General features: G+C 53.9%; 1 protein-coding gene across 3 annotated transcripts in view; it reads left to right on the forward strand.

Moving 5' to 3' along the window:
• Positions 1-15741, forward strand: part of LOC102451664 (IgGFc-binding protein-like) — a 105050-nt gene that overhangs the window by 75185 nt on the left and 14124 nt on the right. For all 3 annotated transcript variants that reach the window (XM_075938278.1, XM_075938280.1, XM_075938279.1), the window contains 10 exons: positions 1787-1895; positions 2432-2523; positions 2783-2959; positions 3924-4126; positions 4569-4713; positions 7166-7407; positions 8130-8294; positions 9717-9844; positions 10535-10803; positions 12619-12827. In XM_075938278.1, the coding sequence (XP_075794393.1) occupies positions 1787-1895; positions 2432-2523; positions 2783-2959; positions 3924-4126; positions 4569-4713; positions 7166-7407; positions 8130-8294; positions 9717-9844; positions 10535-10803; positions 12619-12827 (1739 nt within the window). The remainder of the gene's footprint in view (positions 1-1786; positions 1896-2431; positions 2524-2782; positions 2960-3923; positions 4127-4568; positions 4714-7165; positions 7408-8129; positions 8295-9716; positions 9845-10534; positions 10804-12618; positions 12828-15741) is intronic.

Raw genomic sequence — 15741 nt, forward strand, 5'->3', positions numbered from 1 at the left:
AGTCTGGTTATTATGCCAGTTCTACCACAGATGCCCTGGTCAAAGCCCCCTTGTCTCTTTCCGATGTCAACTGTGTCTGTCTCTCTTTGAAGGGGATTCTCCAGCCCAACCCGTGCTCTTTATTTCTTTAATCTTCAAAACGATACTAAAACCTTCAGGCCCTTCTTGCGGCTAAGGACAGCCATTCCAAGGTTTTCCACTCTGCTATGTTGTTCCTTGGACTGGCACATAACTACTGTGTGAACACAGTTATGGCATGTGCACAGCCTAAGGCAGGGGTAGCCAGCCCACGGATTGCAAGCCGCATGCGGCTCTTCAAAGAAAAAATCCTGCAACCGCCGCGGCTCGGCTCCCTCACCCGTGGCTGTTCTGCGTTCCCCCGCTCTCACCTTTTTTTCTTGTCTGGTCTGGGCATCGCTTGAGGGGGGCTTAGAAACATGATACGTGGCTCTTAAAGGGGCAGCTTTTTCATTTGATTATTTGTTTTTCCTCAACAACTTCTTTCCCTCGGCTCTTTGCCATGTATCCCTGGCCTGAGGCTCCTCTGATCACTGAGCCTTCTGTTTAGAGTTGCTTTCTGTTCTCCAGCTGCTGCAGAAGGTAGTTGTACTGCAAGGCAAAGCATGAGAAAATCCCTCTCTATGGAACACTCATGGCATAGTGACAAGGATGGACTAGATAACCCGCTATGAATCCTTTTCATGCTTAATCTCCACCTTTATTTGCTGTTCTTTGATACGTGCCACCCAGTGTTTGGTGCAGTACAGGGTACGAACTCCAGAACCCCCTGGAGAGTCAAGTGAGACAGAACAGAACAGATACGACTGACGTGTCAGAAGTACGTTTGTGGTGAATGTAGGCGACTCAGTTCTGAGCTAGTGACGCAGCAAAGGAACCTTCAGACTAAGAAAGGGCAGTGAAGGGTGAGCAAGGCCCCTCCAGAGCTAGCAGACACCAATTAGGTCTCCAGCAGACAAGCCTTGCTATACAGGAACTGCCTTTTCCTGTCTGCCTCTGCCAGGGAGAGCTCCTCCCTGTTTGCTGGGAGACACTTTGCTAGTTCAAGTGTTCCTAGAACAGCAAAGAAGGGTGAAGATTAAGGCAGGGGTAAGAAGTGTGCAAGACTCCGCTGGAGCTAGCCAAGACCAGTTAGATTTCCAGCAGATAAGCATAGCACTACATGAACCTCCTGAGGCAGGGTCAGTGAGCTCCCCCTTGTGGCTATGCGCACTCCAATCCGGGGCAGGTCTTACTCAAAGCAACTGTGCAAAACCATCCACGGTATCCCAGATTAAAGCCCGTCCTCCGGCACCGAAGTGCACACTCAGCTTTGCCTCCTCTACCGCAACCCAACGCCTGGAATTAAATTGCAGGAGAAAGTTGTGTTGTGAGCTGTCTGGGTCTTCCTGGTTCCCCAGATTCTGGAGGGACTGGAAATTCCCAGGGGAATGACCTTTCCTGGGGTGTTCTGCTATTCCCAGACTGTTCCTCACATGGCTTCAAGCCCCAGAGATGAGGGAGTTTAAGTGCAGGGTGATTGTACCTTGTTTATCTGAGTCCCTGTTCCTCCAAAAGAACATAGTCCCTACGGTTTACTCCAAAGGGGAATCTTCATCAGCTGGTAGCAGTGTGGGGTCTGAGACATATAGGTAAGCAATTCCTCCACCTTCCCGGGGAAGGTACTGGTGCACACACAGGCCAGCCCGTTCATACCGTTGGTTTGACAGCCATGCACTAAGCTGCGGTTCTGCCCTTCACACACTCAACGAGTTTTCCCTCGTGACAGGTAATTACAATGGCGATCCGAAGGACGACAACAGGAAGCCGAACGGCAGCATTGCAGCAGATTCCACAGAACTGGGCGAGAGCTGGCTAGTGGTAGAGAACAACACCGTGTACGTACAGACGGAAGCAGATCCGGGGTCTCTGCTCAGGAAGCTCTAGGAAAGCAGGCTGCATGCCCTGCCACAGGGTGCCATCCATGACTCCTCCCCACCCCCCGGGCCCTTCTGGGATGAACACAGCTCCCATCCTCTCCAGTGCATCCTGGAACTCCCCCTACCATTTACCATAAGCAGGGAGTGAGCAGCTGCTACCACCTGCCTGTCCCCCAGTGCAGGAAGAGCTGCTGGGTGGCTGGGTGTGACCCACTGTCCCACTCAGGGGCCTGACAGAGCCACTGCTTCCTGCGCAGGCTTGTCGCACTCCCAATTCCACTGGTTAGTGGCGGAGCACCCCAATTCCCCCGAGCTGGAACGGAGCCCTTGCTGCAGTGTGGGAGTGGGGAGCAGAGCTCAGCCTTTCCCTGAGCCCGACTCTGCTCCGTGGCTGTGACCGAGTCAGGCCTGCACTGCAGGGATGGTGCCATCCTTTGCACATCTGGCCTGGGAGATAAAGGAACGTCCATCGAAGAGTGTCTTTCCCTTGCCAGGTGCTCCCCTGACGAACCTGGGATCTGTGACCCTCAGCTGGAGAGTGAAGCGAGGAAGAACACGGCCTGTGGCATGATCACCGACCCCTCAGGTAGTGTGGCCATGGCTGAGCTCTGGGCACGCTGATAGAAATCAATCCAGTCTGCAGCGTGCATTTGCCTACATCAAGAGCTTGCTAAGCATGTGGGTGTATTCAGCTCCAAGATTTGGAATGGCTCATTTCGGAGACCCAATTACCCTACCCCTGCCAGGGAGCACGGACTCCTTGCCAGGAGAGTGGACGGGTAGAGGTGAAGTTCAGCTGATTCCCTCTTGTCTTTCTGAGACTGTATCCTTCTCCACTTACCCAGGCATCTTCAAGGACTGCCACGGCCACGTAGCTCCACAGCAATTCCTGGAAAACTGTGTGTACGACATGTGTCACACTGATGACCCAACAGCGTCCTTATGCAACGGACTGCAGGCTTATGCGGAGTCGTGCACAAATGCCGGGATCTGCAGAGAATGGAGAAATAGTACTCTGTGCCGTGAGTGCTGTAATGGATAGCTAGTCACTTCTGGGATTCAGCCATTTGTAATGCAAGAAGTTCTTAAAAAATAGACCTTTCTGCTATGGTACCACTGGCCAACATGAGTGAAACTAGCCCCAGTCCATTCTGTTTGGAGTGGTTAAGAATGTTAATTACGATGTAAAGGGGTAACCAGTTAATCGGTTACCAAGTGAGCATTGCCCCCAGCCTACAGCATGGCACACCAGGCCTGGCTGGAGCAGCCCACCAGGCCTTGTTAACCGGTTAAGCGTAACGTTTAACTTTTTAACCGTAATTTTACATCCCCAATGTAATCCTTGTGCAAGGTCCTGGGGAGGGAGGGGCCAGGATCGCCACTCGATTCCATGGATATGAGTCAGCCGCAGCCTCTGAAGGCCATGCAGATTCTCCCATGTCAAGCGGGAGTTAGGCAGAGGGGAATCGGGCCCAGCAGTGCTCCATTAGCCCACAGTAGAGGTGCTGCACAGGAGGCAGTAGGGAACCCTTCTCCCACCCTTTTTCACCATGTGCGCATCAGCTCTGTTCTGGAGGGATCCGGTGGCGACAATGAGCAGACCCTAGTGCAAGCTCTCCGTGGAATAGAGCCGTGCACAGCAAACTTGGGATCCTCTCTCTGGCCGCCCTATACCAGGCTGCTTCAGAGAAAGGTGCAAAAATATTTGCAGTAGGCAATTTTGGGGAAGTCTGCCCCAGGTAATGTCTCCTCCTTACCCCTACGTTGTTCACATGCCCGGTCACACATGTTACCTAGGACACCAGCTGAGATGGAGGCCCATTGCTCAAGGTCCAGGATGACCAGCCGTGGGCAGCCCTGCACTGAAGCCCATGAGCAGAGCTTCTTACAACCCTTTGTTTGTCTGGAACAAACAGGGGCGGAGTGAAGAGAATGGAGTTGGCACCATTTCCTTTCAGTAATCTGCGGTTTTCTCCTCACTTGTAGCAATCTCCTGTCCTGGAGGAAGCCAGTACAAGGCCTGTGGGAGCAGGTGTCCTTCCAGCTGCGTGACTCCCTCTGCATTTAGCCCTTGCAGCTCCTTGCCCGTGGAAGGCTGTTTCTGTGAGGAAGGCTACACTCTGAGCGGAGACACCTGTGTGCCTGAGAGCAAATGCGGCTGTGTGGATGGAAACAACCACTATCATCAGGCAAGTTATCCCGAGACATCAATCCCAGGTTCTCTCTGAGTCTCTGTAGCTGAGAATCATTGATGAAGAAAGATTCACTACGTCTGTGCTCAGTCAGTGGGTTGTGGGTGCAAATAATAACCATGCCTAGCTTTGTATATTATTGTTCAAGAGGAGGTCTCAAAGCACTTTAAAGATGAGGTCAGTTTCATTTAACAGGTGGGGAAACAGAGGCAGAGTGTTGTCACATGAATTGTTTAAGATCTGCCAGCAGAAAAGCCAAGATTAAAGCCCAGGTCTATGAGTAGACACCATCTCCTAGGCCACACTCTCTCCCTACGGAGAAAGTCAGTGGCCTGGAGAGTATCACAGGCATTGAACTCCTTTCATTGTCCCCTAGGGAGAAACTCCTCCATAGACGTTATACTATTTTATATTCAAGTGCCTCTCCTTTCTCTAACAGCTGGGTGAAAGCTGGTTTACCCACGATGCCTGCAAGGAGCGCTGCACCTGTAACAGCAATAACAGCATTGCGTGCGCAGCCTGGGAGTGTGGGACGCTGGAGGAATGCAGAGTGGAGGAGGGGGTGTTGGGTTGTTACTCCTCTGGTGAGTTCTCCCTGAAAATGCTTCTAAGTGTGAGCTCAGTCATTAGCTCTTCCTTGTTCACAAAGGGTTGCAACTGCTCTGGAGGACAGGGTCATAATTCAAAATTATCTGGACAAATCGGAGAAATGGTCTGAGGTAAACAGGATGAAGTTTAACAAAGACAAATGCAAAGTGCTCCACATAGGAAGGAACAATCAGTTTCACACATACAGAATGGGAAGTGACTGTCTAAGAAGGAGTACGGCAGAAAGGGATCTAGGGGTCATAGTGGACCACAAGGGCTGTGTCCAGACTCCATGCCTCCGTCGACGGAGGCATGTAGATTAGCCAGCTCGGAAGAGGGAAATGAAGCCGCGATTAAAATAATCGCGGCTTCATTTAAATTTAAATGGCTGCCCCGATCTGCCGATCAGCTGTTTGTCGGCAGATCGGGAGAGTCTGGACGCGATGCCCCGACAAAGAAGCCTTTCTTCATCGACACAGGTAAACCTGGTTTCACGAGGCTTACCTGTGTCGATGAAGAAAGGCTTCTTTGTCGGGGCATCGCGTCCAGACTCTCCCGATCTGCCGACAAACAGCTGATCGGCAGATCGGGGCAGCCATTTAAATTTAAATGAAGCCGCGATTATTTTAATCGCGGCTTCATTTCCCTCTTCCGAGCTGGCTAATCTACATGCCTCCGTCGACGGAGGCATGGAGTCTGGACACAGCCAAGGTGAATATGAGTCACCAGTGTGATGCTGTTGCAAAAAAAGCAAACATGATTCTGGGATGCATTAACAGGTGTGTTGTGAGCAAGACACGAGGAGTCATTCTTCCGCTCTACTCTGTGCTGGTTAGGCCTCAGTTGGAGTATTGTGTCCAGTTCTGGGCACCCCCATTTCAAGAAGAATGTGGAGAAATTGGAGAGGGTCCAGAGAAGAGCAACAAGAATGATGAAAGGTCTAGAGAACATGAGCTATGAAGGAAGGCTGAAAGAACTGGGTTTGTTTAGTTTAGAAAAGAGAAGATTGAGGGGGGACATGATAGCAGTTTTCAGGTATCTAAGAGGGTGTCATAAGGAGGAGGGAGAAAACTTATTCATCTTGGCCTCCGAGGATAGAACAAGAAGCAATGGGCTTAAACTGCAGCAAGGGAGGTTTAGGTTGGACATTAGGAAAAAGTTCCTAACTGTCAGGGTGGTCAAACACTGGAATAAATTGCCCAGGGAGGTTGTGGAATCCCCATCTCTGGAGATATTGAAGAGTAGGTTAGATAAATGTCTATCAGGGATGGTCTAGACAGTGCTGGGTCCTGCCATGGGGGCAGGGGACTGGACTCGATGACCACTCGAGGTTCCTTCCAGCCCTAGTGTTCTATGATTCTATTCTAAGAGTTTCTCTGGATACCTGACCCATCTGTAATGGCACAGGAAGGAGCTGGCTGCTGATGCTTGCTAGTGCAGAGACACTCTGAGTATGTCTACACTGCCACCCTAGTTCGAACTAGAGTGGTTAATGTAGGCAACCGAAGTTGCAAATGAAGCCCGGGATTTAAATATCCCAAGCGTCATTTGCATCTTGCCGGGCGCCGCCATTTTTAAAGCCCCGCTAGTTCGGACTCCGTGCCCACGGCTACACGCGGCACGGAGTAGGTAGTTCGGATTAGGCTTCCTATTCCGAACTACTGTTACTCCTCATGGAATGAGGTGTACCAGTAGTTTGGATTAGAGAGCCTAATCCGAACTACCTAGTCCGTGCTGCGTGTAGCCATGGGCACGGAATCCGAACTAGAGGGGCTTTAAAAATGGTGGCGCCCGGCAAGATGCAAATGAAGCCTGGGATATTTAAATCCCGGGCTTCATTTGCAACTTCGGTTGCCTACATTAACCACCCTAGTTTGAACTAGGGTGGTAGTGTAGACATACCTTCAGTGACTAATGCCCTATCTCGCAATCCTCAAGCTTCCAGCTGCAAAGGGAGTGGAGCTGGCATATAATCACTGGTGTTTTACTTGAATGGGGAATACAGAATCAAGCCCCAAATCGCCCAACCCCATAAATGAAAACATTGAACGCACAGAAAAAATACCAATCGTGAAGGCCAGATAGAAAAATAGTTAGAGTCTACATTGCTTGGGTAAGATCCACACACTTGGGGGTGCCCTCGGGTAATAGGCACCATGCCTAAAGCTTGCAGAGCAGTAACGGTTCCTGCGTTTGTCTGCACAGCGAGCAGTTTGTACTTTTTTGTGCAGACCAGCTGAGGTGTCTCTTTCACAACATTTGCCTGTGACTGTTTTTGGCATTAATCTGAGTGCGAGTTTGCCTTGGTGAGGAGGGGTAGCTCAGGCCACTGGAGCCTACGTGAGGCTCTTTCACATCCACAACACCTGACAGCCACACAGAAACGATTAGCCAGCTGAGGTCACTATACAGTCCTCCAAACTCACGAGGCATTTCTTGAACCGTCAGGGAGAGCATCCTGTCAGGTGGCAGGAGATCCCCACTACTTCACCTTTGACAAAGTGATGCACACCTTCTTGGGCACCTGCACCTACACCCTGATGAAAGTCTGCAACAGCAGCAGCGTCGTTCCAGTCACCATCAGCGGCAAAAACGAAGAGCGAGGACTAAGAGGGGCCACATATCTCAAAGAGGTCTACATCGACGTCTATGGCAACCGGATCACCCTGCAGAAGGACAGGGCAATCCTGGTATGTGGGGGGGACTTGTATTTTGAGGACACATATCTTAAAAGCCGCATACAAAGACAGCTGCAGAAAAAGGGATCCTCATGTCTTACTAAGGGCCAGGCATGCCTTTTGTTGGTAGCCATGTGCGCTCCAGTCTGTGTGGTGCAGTTGTACCCACTCACCACGTGTCTCCCAGCATAGTGACATTGAGGTGTGAAGTAATTTCCCACAGCACAGCTGTAAGAGGCACCTATTTTGAGTATGCTGTGCTACCAATGCCCATGCATGAGTCACTGTCCACAGGGTTTGAGCTTAAAATCTCTGGATCTAATCTGATTCCGCTGCTTGAGCGAGCTGAAGAACCAGGCTTCACAAGGAAACATCTCTATCTGGCTTAGGCACTTGAGGTTATAGAGAGCTGCCCCAGGTGGCGCTGGGTTACAATATTCTGGCATGGCTAACCAGGCACTGGAGATGTAGCCTCAACCCGACGAACGGGAGGGACTTGCGGCCCAGTAGTGACCCTTCCAACTGCCTGACAAAGGCATAACATAGGAATTCTGCCCAATCCTTGGCCGGAAGGGTGGGCACTATGGCCTATGTGACCTCAAAGGCTGAAAGTGTAAAGGGCATAAAGTTCTGTGGGGGAATCCTCTAGATACCCTGGAGAAAATAAACTATGAGCAGAGAAAACTTGACTAGGAGATTATGTTCTATGTTGACAAGCGGTCTGTTGTCACCAGTTCAATAAGGAGAGAATCCGCACTCCAGTGAAGAACCGTTTACGAGGTGTATCCATAGGGAACGTGGGCATTTACCTGGTGGTGGAAACTGACTTTGGACTGCTAGTGAAATATGATGGAAATCAGCACTTGGAAATCAGCCTTCCAAAATCTTACTTCTCCAAGGTGAGTTTCAGGATGTTAAGAAAATCAAAGGCATCACTTCCGAGAAGGACTTCCTCTTCTGCTTCGCGGTTTGATTGGAATGTAGTTCCTTCTCTTCCCTTATTAAGACTGCTTGCAGCATTGCTGCCTGCACACATGAGTTATTTGCTTCTCTTTTCAACCATTTTTTTACAACCATTTTCGAGTGTGTCAAAGGTCTAGTTGCAGGCAGTGACAGAGCTGGGGGCATAGCTGGCAGTTAGTTACAGAGACAGACCCTTGGGTTATACGGGTGTTTGGTGGGTGGCCTCCCACGGATTGAGCTGTTTAGAGAGTCCTTCCCTGTCTGTGGTACTCAAGGGATTCTCCAAACAAACCAAATAAAAAGGCCCTTTTCCCCCTCCTTGCCCTACTGACTGAGAATGAAAAAAAGGGCCAGTCGCTGAGGGTATGTCTACACTACCCCGCTAGTTCGAACTAGCGGGGTAATGTAGGCATACCGAACGTGCAAATGAAGCCCGGGATTTGAATTTCCCGGGCTTCATTTGCATAAGCCGGCCGGCGCCATTTTTAAATGCCGGCTTGTTCGAACCCCATGCCGCGCGGCTACACGCGGCACGGGCTAGATAGTTCGAACTAGCAAGCCATTCCTCGTTCCACAAGGCGTACAGATAGTTCGGAATGGCTTGCTAGTTCGAACTATATCTAGCCCGTGCCGCGTGTAGCCGCGCGGCACGGGGTTCGAACAAGCCGGCATTTAAAAATGGCGCCGGCCGGCTTATGCAAATGAAGCCCGGGAAATTCAAATCCCGGGCTTCATTTGCACGTTCGGTATGCCTACATTACCCCGCTAGTTCGAACTAGCGGGGTAGTGTAGACATACCCTGAGGCAGTCTCTTTGGCCACGCCTTTGGGGTTTGGTTTCTCTGCAGGTTCAGTGTCTTTATTCAGGGTTAGGGCTTACCTATATCTCCTTTCAGGTACCCCTGCTTCATTCCTGGCCCATGCAGCCTTAGGGGCAGCAAGGCCTGTGAGTGTCATCCTCTTGGCCGGTCTGTCCATTTAGCCAGAAACCTGGTCATTGCCTCTGTCTGTGGAGGGCTTTCCCTCTTTAATTTTGATCCCTCCAGCCCAGCTCAGGTAGGACTTCCAGGCATGAGTGGTTAGTTCTGGTTCAAGAGCTTGTTTGACTCCTCTCCGCTAGAAGGAGCACGTGCCCCCTCACAAGGTAAATACCAGGACGTCTTAGGAAGCCAGAGATGTGTTGCAGGAGCATTTCGTTTCCCCACTGGTGCACTGTGACTTTACAGCGATGGCTTGGACTGGGAAGCACTGTGCAAGCCACTAAGCAACCTCTTGCAATATTGTCCATGTCTGTCCTTGCTCAGCAAAGGGGATGGGAGGAGACCTGCGTGCTTATGACATTGTCCTCTTCTGTTGTAGGTATGTGGCATGTGCGGTAACTACAATGACCAGCGTGGGGACGAGCTGCTCATGCCCAATGGCATGCAGGCTAGCAATGTCACACAGTTTGGAAACAGCTGGAAAGTGCAAGCCGACAGTGATGCAGGGTAAACACGGCTCTTTTTCATCCCCTCCACTAGACTGGATTCAAACCACACTCCGTCTTGCAGACATTTTAACCACGGCCATGGTCTAAAATATGCCAGGCACAAGAAAACACACTGGTGTTGTGTACCTCCTACTCCTTCTTTGAGAAGCTGGGATTTGGCAGGGGCTCCAGCAAAGGTGTCGCCCCAGAAGAAAAGAGGCTCTTAAGTCTTGTGGGTCGCAGGGGCAGAAAGTGAACGTTTTTCTGCCCTCTGCGATGAAGTTTAGGGACACTGATTATGTGTGGCGATGGCTCAAAGGTTTCCTACTGAGCCATGCACCAGCATTTTCTCAGGTCACATCCAGTCCAACTGCAGAACAATCTGAAGTCACTGATGTGATAGCCAAGTGGAGTGAATTACTGATATGGGTGCATTCCCCAAAGGGTGTCCCAGTGACCACCCACTGGCAGGGCCAGCAGGGATGTCAAGGCTTGCATGAGCACTGTATGCTCATTGGAATGAACCAGGGAGGTTTCCCTCCGCATGAGGCTAAGAGACACATGGCATGGGGAAAGCCGGCAGTGCTGCTCGCGTATGGCGACTAGAGGTTGCCTGGCTCCTCTCCCCAGCAGCCACGGTCCTAGGCTGGGTTTCAGCTGACACACTCCTCTCCCCCCTGAAATACGCCCTGTCTGTGCTTCCTTGCAGCTGCTTGCCAGACACACGAGAAGATCTGGGCCCACCTTGCAGCGTGGAGGACAAACCAGTTGTGGAAAAGCAGTGCAATGTTTTAAAGTCGGACATCTTCAAACCATGTCACCATCTGGTCGAGCCTGACCTCTTCATCCAGACTTGCGTCTATGACATGTGTAAATACAACGGCATGCTGTCCACTCTCTGTGGCATCGCTCAGGCCTATGTGGACACCTGCAAGCAGCAAGGAGTCATCCTTAAATGGAGGAACAGCACGTTTTGCCGTAAGTCCACTCCCAGTCTGCAGCCTGGCCTTTGGGTGGCTGGCACGGATGTGAGAATTATCTAGCAGTGTGGCCTGGGTTAGTTAATTAACACTCTGGCTCAAAGATGCCAGGAAGATACAGTCATTAGGTGCACTGAGCTGTGTTCATAACTGGGACAAATCCCATCTCCTGTTGAAGTCAGTGGGAGTGAAAAGTGATCAGCCCCTTTCATGACTAGGCCCACTTATGAAAAGCAGCCCTGAGGTGGGTTGGTTTGAGCAGTCAAAAAGGCCTTTTAAAAACTGTAATGAGGCTACAATGAAGACGGGAGATAAGAGTATTAGAGAGCATACCTCCAAACCTCCTGGTGGCAGTGCTGCTGAAGGAAGGCCTAACGATGGCCTGGTGTATATTCAAAGCCAGCTTCACTTACACTGCAAGAGACAGAAATGCAAATGTAGCCACTCAGTTAAAGCACAATTCTAGCAGTTTTGGGTCACAGAGTAATGCAAAGCCCCTGGAGCACATGGGTGGGTCTGGCCCTCACACTCTTTTTGTATGGCAAGTGGTCCTGTAGCACCTTAAAGACTAACAAATATATATATATATAGTATCATGAGCTTTCATAAGCAAAACCCACTTCTCTGCTCATCTGAGGAAGAGGGTTTTACCAACGAAAATACATAATACTGTAATATAGTTCCCTGTAAGCCAAGCTGTGTGCCTGCATGATCACGCAGCTGTTTTCTGAGCTCAGTTCTGAAATTCAAAGCTTTGGCCAGATCTTTGCTATGTGGTGGAGTTCTGGCTCTTCTGAGTCAAAAGTAGCAAGTACTAGCTTGAGCTGTTAGGGCATGTCTAGACTACATCCCTCTTTCGAAAAAGAACATGCGGCCAACATTATGCAAATGAAGCACAAGGTGTGGAACGAGGTGTACAGATAGTTCGGAATAGGAAGCCTAATCCGAACTACCTAGTCCGTGCCGCGTGTAGCCGTGGGCACAGAGTCCAAACTAGCCGGGATTTAAAAATGGCGGCGCCTGGCAAGATGCAAATGAAGCCCGGGAAATTCAAATCCTGGGCTTCATTTGCAACTTCGGTTGCCTACATTAACCACCCTAGTTCAAACTAGGGTGGTAGTGTAGACATACCCTTAGGTGCTACAGGGCCACTTGTTGTTTTTAAAGTTACAGACTAACACGGCTACCCCTCTGAGTCTTCTTGTATATTTATTTTGGGAACAATGACCAAGACTGCATGTGATACTGAACTACAGGTTAAACCTCTCTAATCTGGCACTTTCTGGTCCAGCAACATCTGTGGTCTGACAGGATTGTAGTTAGCCAGATGTCCCCTTAAAATGAGTGTGGCCAAATTTCCAACAATTCCATAAAGTTTGTTTACAACCACCAGTCCTGGCTCTCCGTGTTCTGTGCAGTTATTTAGCTCTAATTTACCCCACCGTGTCTTGCCCAGTAAGCAGTGGCAGTGTTGGTCATGCTGCTAGACAATACTGACCTCCCATAATCTTGAAAATTCTCTGGTCCTGAGGGTCCCAGACTGGAGATGTTCAACCGGTAGCACACCTCAACCAAAGGCCACACATGCAGACGTGCTCATGCTAGAATTGAATGGATAGTTTCAGAGAGGCTGACCTGTTTGAAAGAGAACAGGAATCCACAGCTATGCCATTACCGGAAAGGAAAGAAGTAACCTTCACTGATCTGTCGCCATCCAGGCGCTGACTTCCAGCCAGCACCAGGCATGTCCACTCTGGGACATCAAAAAGTTCTCTTGAGCTTTGTAATAAGCCTGTTTTTATTCTCTTCCCAGCGCTGCCTTGTCCATCCAACAGCTATTACACAGACTGTGCTTCTCCCTGCCCTGCGACATGCAATGACATCTACGCGCCCTCCCTGTGTGAAAAGCCAGACGAGTGTGCGGAAGGCTGTGTGTGCAGCGAGGGCTACGTGCTGAGCGATGACCAGTGTGTGCCACTGAGCGAGTGCGGTTGCAGGGATAAGGACGATAGCTACTACAGTGTAAGTAGTATTCTACGCTGCAAACAGTTCATAAGCCTTCTGCCTCCTGCGCTGGAGGGTCGGTGTGGCCCACCAGGGTGGTGGGAGGGGGCCCTCCTGCTCTGGGTCAGTGGGCAGCCCCGGCGCCTCACTGCATCCTTGCCTAGTCTCACTTGGGGAATCAGTGGTATCAAGAGTTCGGGGCTCTGGCCTCTGGTCGGTCCACTCCTGCAGTCGCTACTTCCAGGGGCTTGGGTCTGTCACCAGGTCGAGCCGGGAGTCAATTATGCTGAGCGCTAGAGACAATAGACCAGGGTTTCAGACCCAGTCCCGGGTTCAAGGTGGGGAGCTAGGGGACAGCAAACAGCCCTGAGGTACCAGGTTCAGTCCTGAGGGTACAGAGGGGCAGCAAACACAGAGCCCTGAGGTACCAGCCCAGGGCCGGGTTCGGGGGGGGCACACAGACAGTCCTGAGGTACCAGCCCAGGGCCGGGTTCGGGGGGGGCACACAGACAGTCCTGAGGTACCAGCCCAGGGCCGGGTTCGGGGGGGGACACACAGACACTCCTGAGGTACCAGGCCAGGGTCGGGTTCGGGGGGGGGGGACACACAGACAGTCCTGAGGTACCAGCCCAGGGCCGGGTTCGGGGGGGGGACACACAGACAGTCCTGAGGTACCAGCCCAGGGCCGGGTTCGGGGGGGGCACACAGACAGTCCTGAGGTACCAGCCCAGGGCCGGGTTCGGGGGGGGCACACAGACAGTCCTGAGGTACCAGCCCAGGGCTGGGTTCGGGAGGGGGGGACACACAGACAGTCCTGAGGTACCAGCCCAGGGCCGGGTTCGGGGGGGGGACACACAGACAGTCCTGAGGTACCAGCCCAGGGCCGGGTTCGGGGGGGGGCACACAGACAGTCCTGAGGTACCAGCCCAGGGCCGGGTTCGGGAGGGGGGGACACACAGACAGTCCTGAGGTACCAGCCCAGGGCCGGGTTCGGGGGGGGGCACACAGACAGTCCTGAGGGACCAGCCCAGGGCTGGGTTCGGGGGGGGGCAGCACAGACAGTCCTGAGGTACCAGCCCAGGGCTGGGTTCGGGGGGGGGACACAGACAGTCCTGAGGTACCAGCCCAGGGCCGGGTTCGGGGGGGGGGGGCAGCACAGACAGTCCTGAGGTACCAGCCCAGGGCCGGGTTCGGGGGGGGGGGACACAGACAGTCCTGAGGTACCAGCCCAGGGCCGGGTTCGGGGGGGGGCAGCACAGACAGTCCTGAGGGACCAGCCCAGGGCCGGGTTCAGGGAGGGTGGGGACACAGACAGTCCTGAGGTACCAGCCCAGGGCCGGGTTCGGGGGGGGGGCAGCACAGACAGTCCTGAGGTACCAGCCCAGGGCCGGGTTCGGGGGGGGGGGACACAGACAGTCCTGAGGTACCAGCCCAGGGCCGGGTTCGGGGGGGGGCAGCACAGACAGTCCTGAGGTACCAGCCCAGGGCCGGGTTCGGGGGGGGGCAGCACAGACAGTCCTGAGGTACCAGCCCAGGGCCGGGTTCAGGGAGGGGGGGGACACAGACAGTCCTGAGGTACCAGCCCAGGGCCGGGTTCGGGGGGGGGGGGGGCAGCACAGACAGTCCTGAGGTACCAGCTCAGGGCCGGGTTCGGGGGGGGGGGCAGCACAGACAGTCCTGAGGTACCAGCCCAGGGCCGGGTTCGGGGGGGGGGCAGCACAGACAGTCCTGAGGTACCAGCCCAGGGCCGGGTTCGAGGGGGGGGCAGCACAGACAGTCCTGAGGTACCAGCCCAGGGCCGGGTTCGAGGGGGGGGGGGCAGCACAGACAGTCCTGAGGTACCAGCCCAGGGCCGGGTTCGGGGGGGGGGGGCAGCACAGACAGTCCTGAGGTACCAGCCCAGGGCTGGGTTCGGGGGGGGGGCAGCACAGACAGTCCTGAGGTACCAGCCCAGGGCCGGGTTCGGGGGGGGGCAGCACAGACAGTCCTGAGGTACCAGCCCAGGGCTGGGTTCAGGGGGGGGGCAGCACAGACAGTCCTGAGGTACCAGCCCAGGGCCGGGTTCGGGGGGGGGGGCAGCACAGACAGTGCTGAGGTACCAGGGCCGGGTTCGGGGGGACGGGGGGGTCACACAGACAGTCCTGAGGTACCAGCCCAGGGCCGGGTTCGGGGGGGGGGGTCACACAGACAGTCCTGAGGTACCAGCCCAGGGCCGGGTTCGGGGGGACGGGGGGGTCACACAGACAGTCCTGAGGTACCAGCCCAGGGCCGGGTTCGGGGGGACGGGGGGGTCACACAGACAGTCCTGAGGGACCAGCCCAGGGCCGGGTTCGGGGGGGGGACACACAGACAGTCCTGAGGGACCAGCCCAGGGCCGGGTTCGGGGGGGGGACACACAGACAGTCCTGAGGGACCAGCCCAGGGCCGGGTTCGGGGGGGGGACACACAGACAGTCCTGAGGTACCAGCCCAGGGCTGGGTTCAGGGGGGGGGGCAGCACAGACAGTCCTGAGGTACCAGCCCAGGGCCGGGTTCGGGGGGGGGGGGGGCAGCACAGACAGTCCTGAGGTACCAGCCCAGGGCCGGGTTCGGGGGGGGGGGGGCAGCACAGACAGTCCTCAGGGACCAGCCCAGGGCCGGGTTCGGGGGGGGGGGGGACACAGACAGTCCTGAGGTACCAGCCCAGGGCCGGGTTCGGGGGGGGAGACACAGACAGTCCTGAGGTACCAGCCCAGGGCTGGGTTCAGGGGGGGGGGACACACAGACAGTCCTGAGGTACCAGCCCAGGGCCGGGTTCGGGGGGGGGCACACAGACAGTCCTGAGGTACCAGCCCAGGGCCGGGTTCGGGGGGGGGGACACACAGACAGTCCTGAGGTACCAGCCCAGGGCTGGGTTCAGGGGGGGGGGACACAGACAGTCCTGAGGTACCAGC

Source organism: Pelodiscus sinensis, chromosome 10, assembly GCF_049634645.1.
Source record: "Pelodiscus sinensis isolate JC-2024 chromosome 10, ASM4963464v1, whole genome shotgun sequence".
Lineage (NCBI taxonomy): Eukaryota > Metazoa > Chordata > Testudines > Trionychidae > Pelodiscus > Pelodiscus sinensis.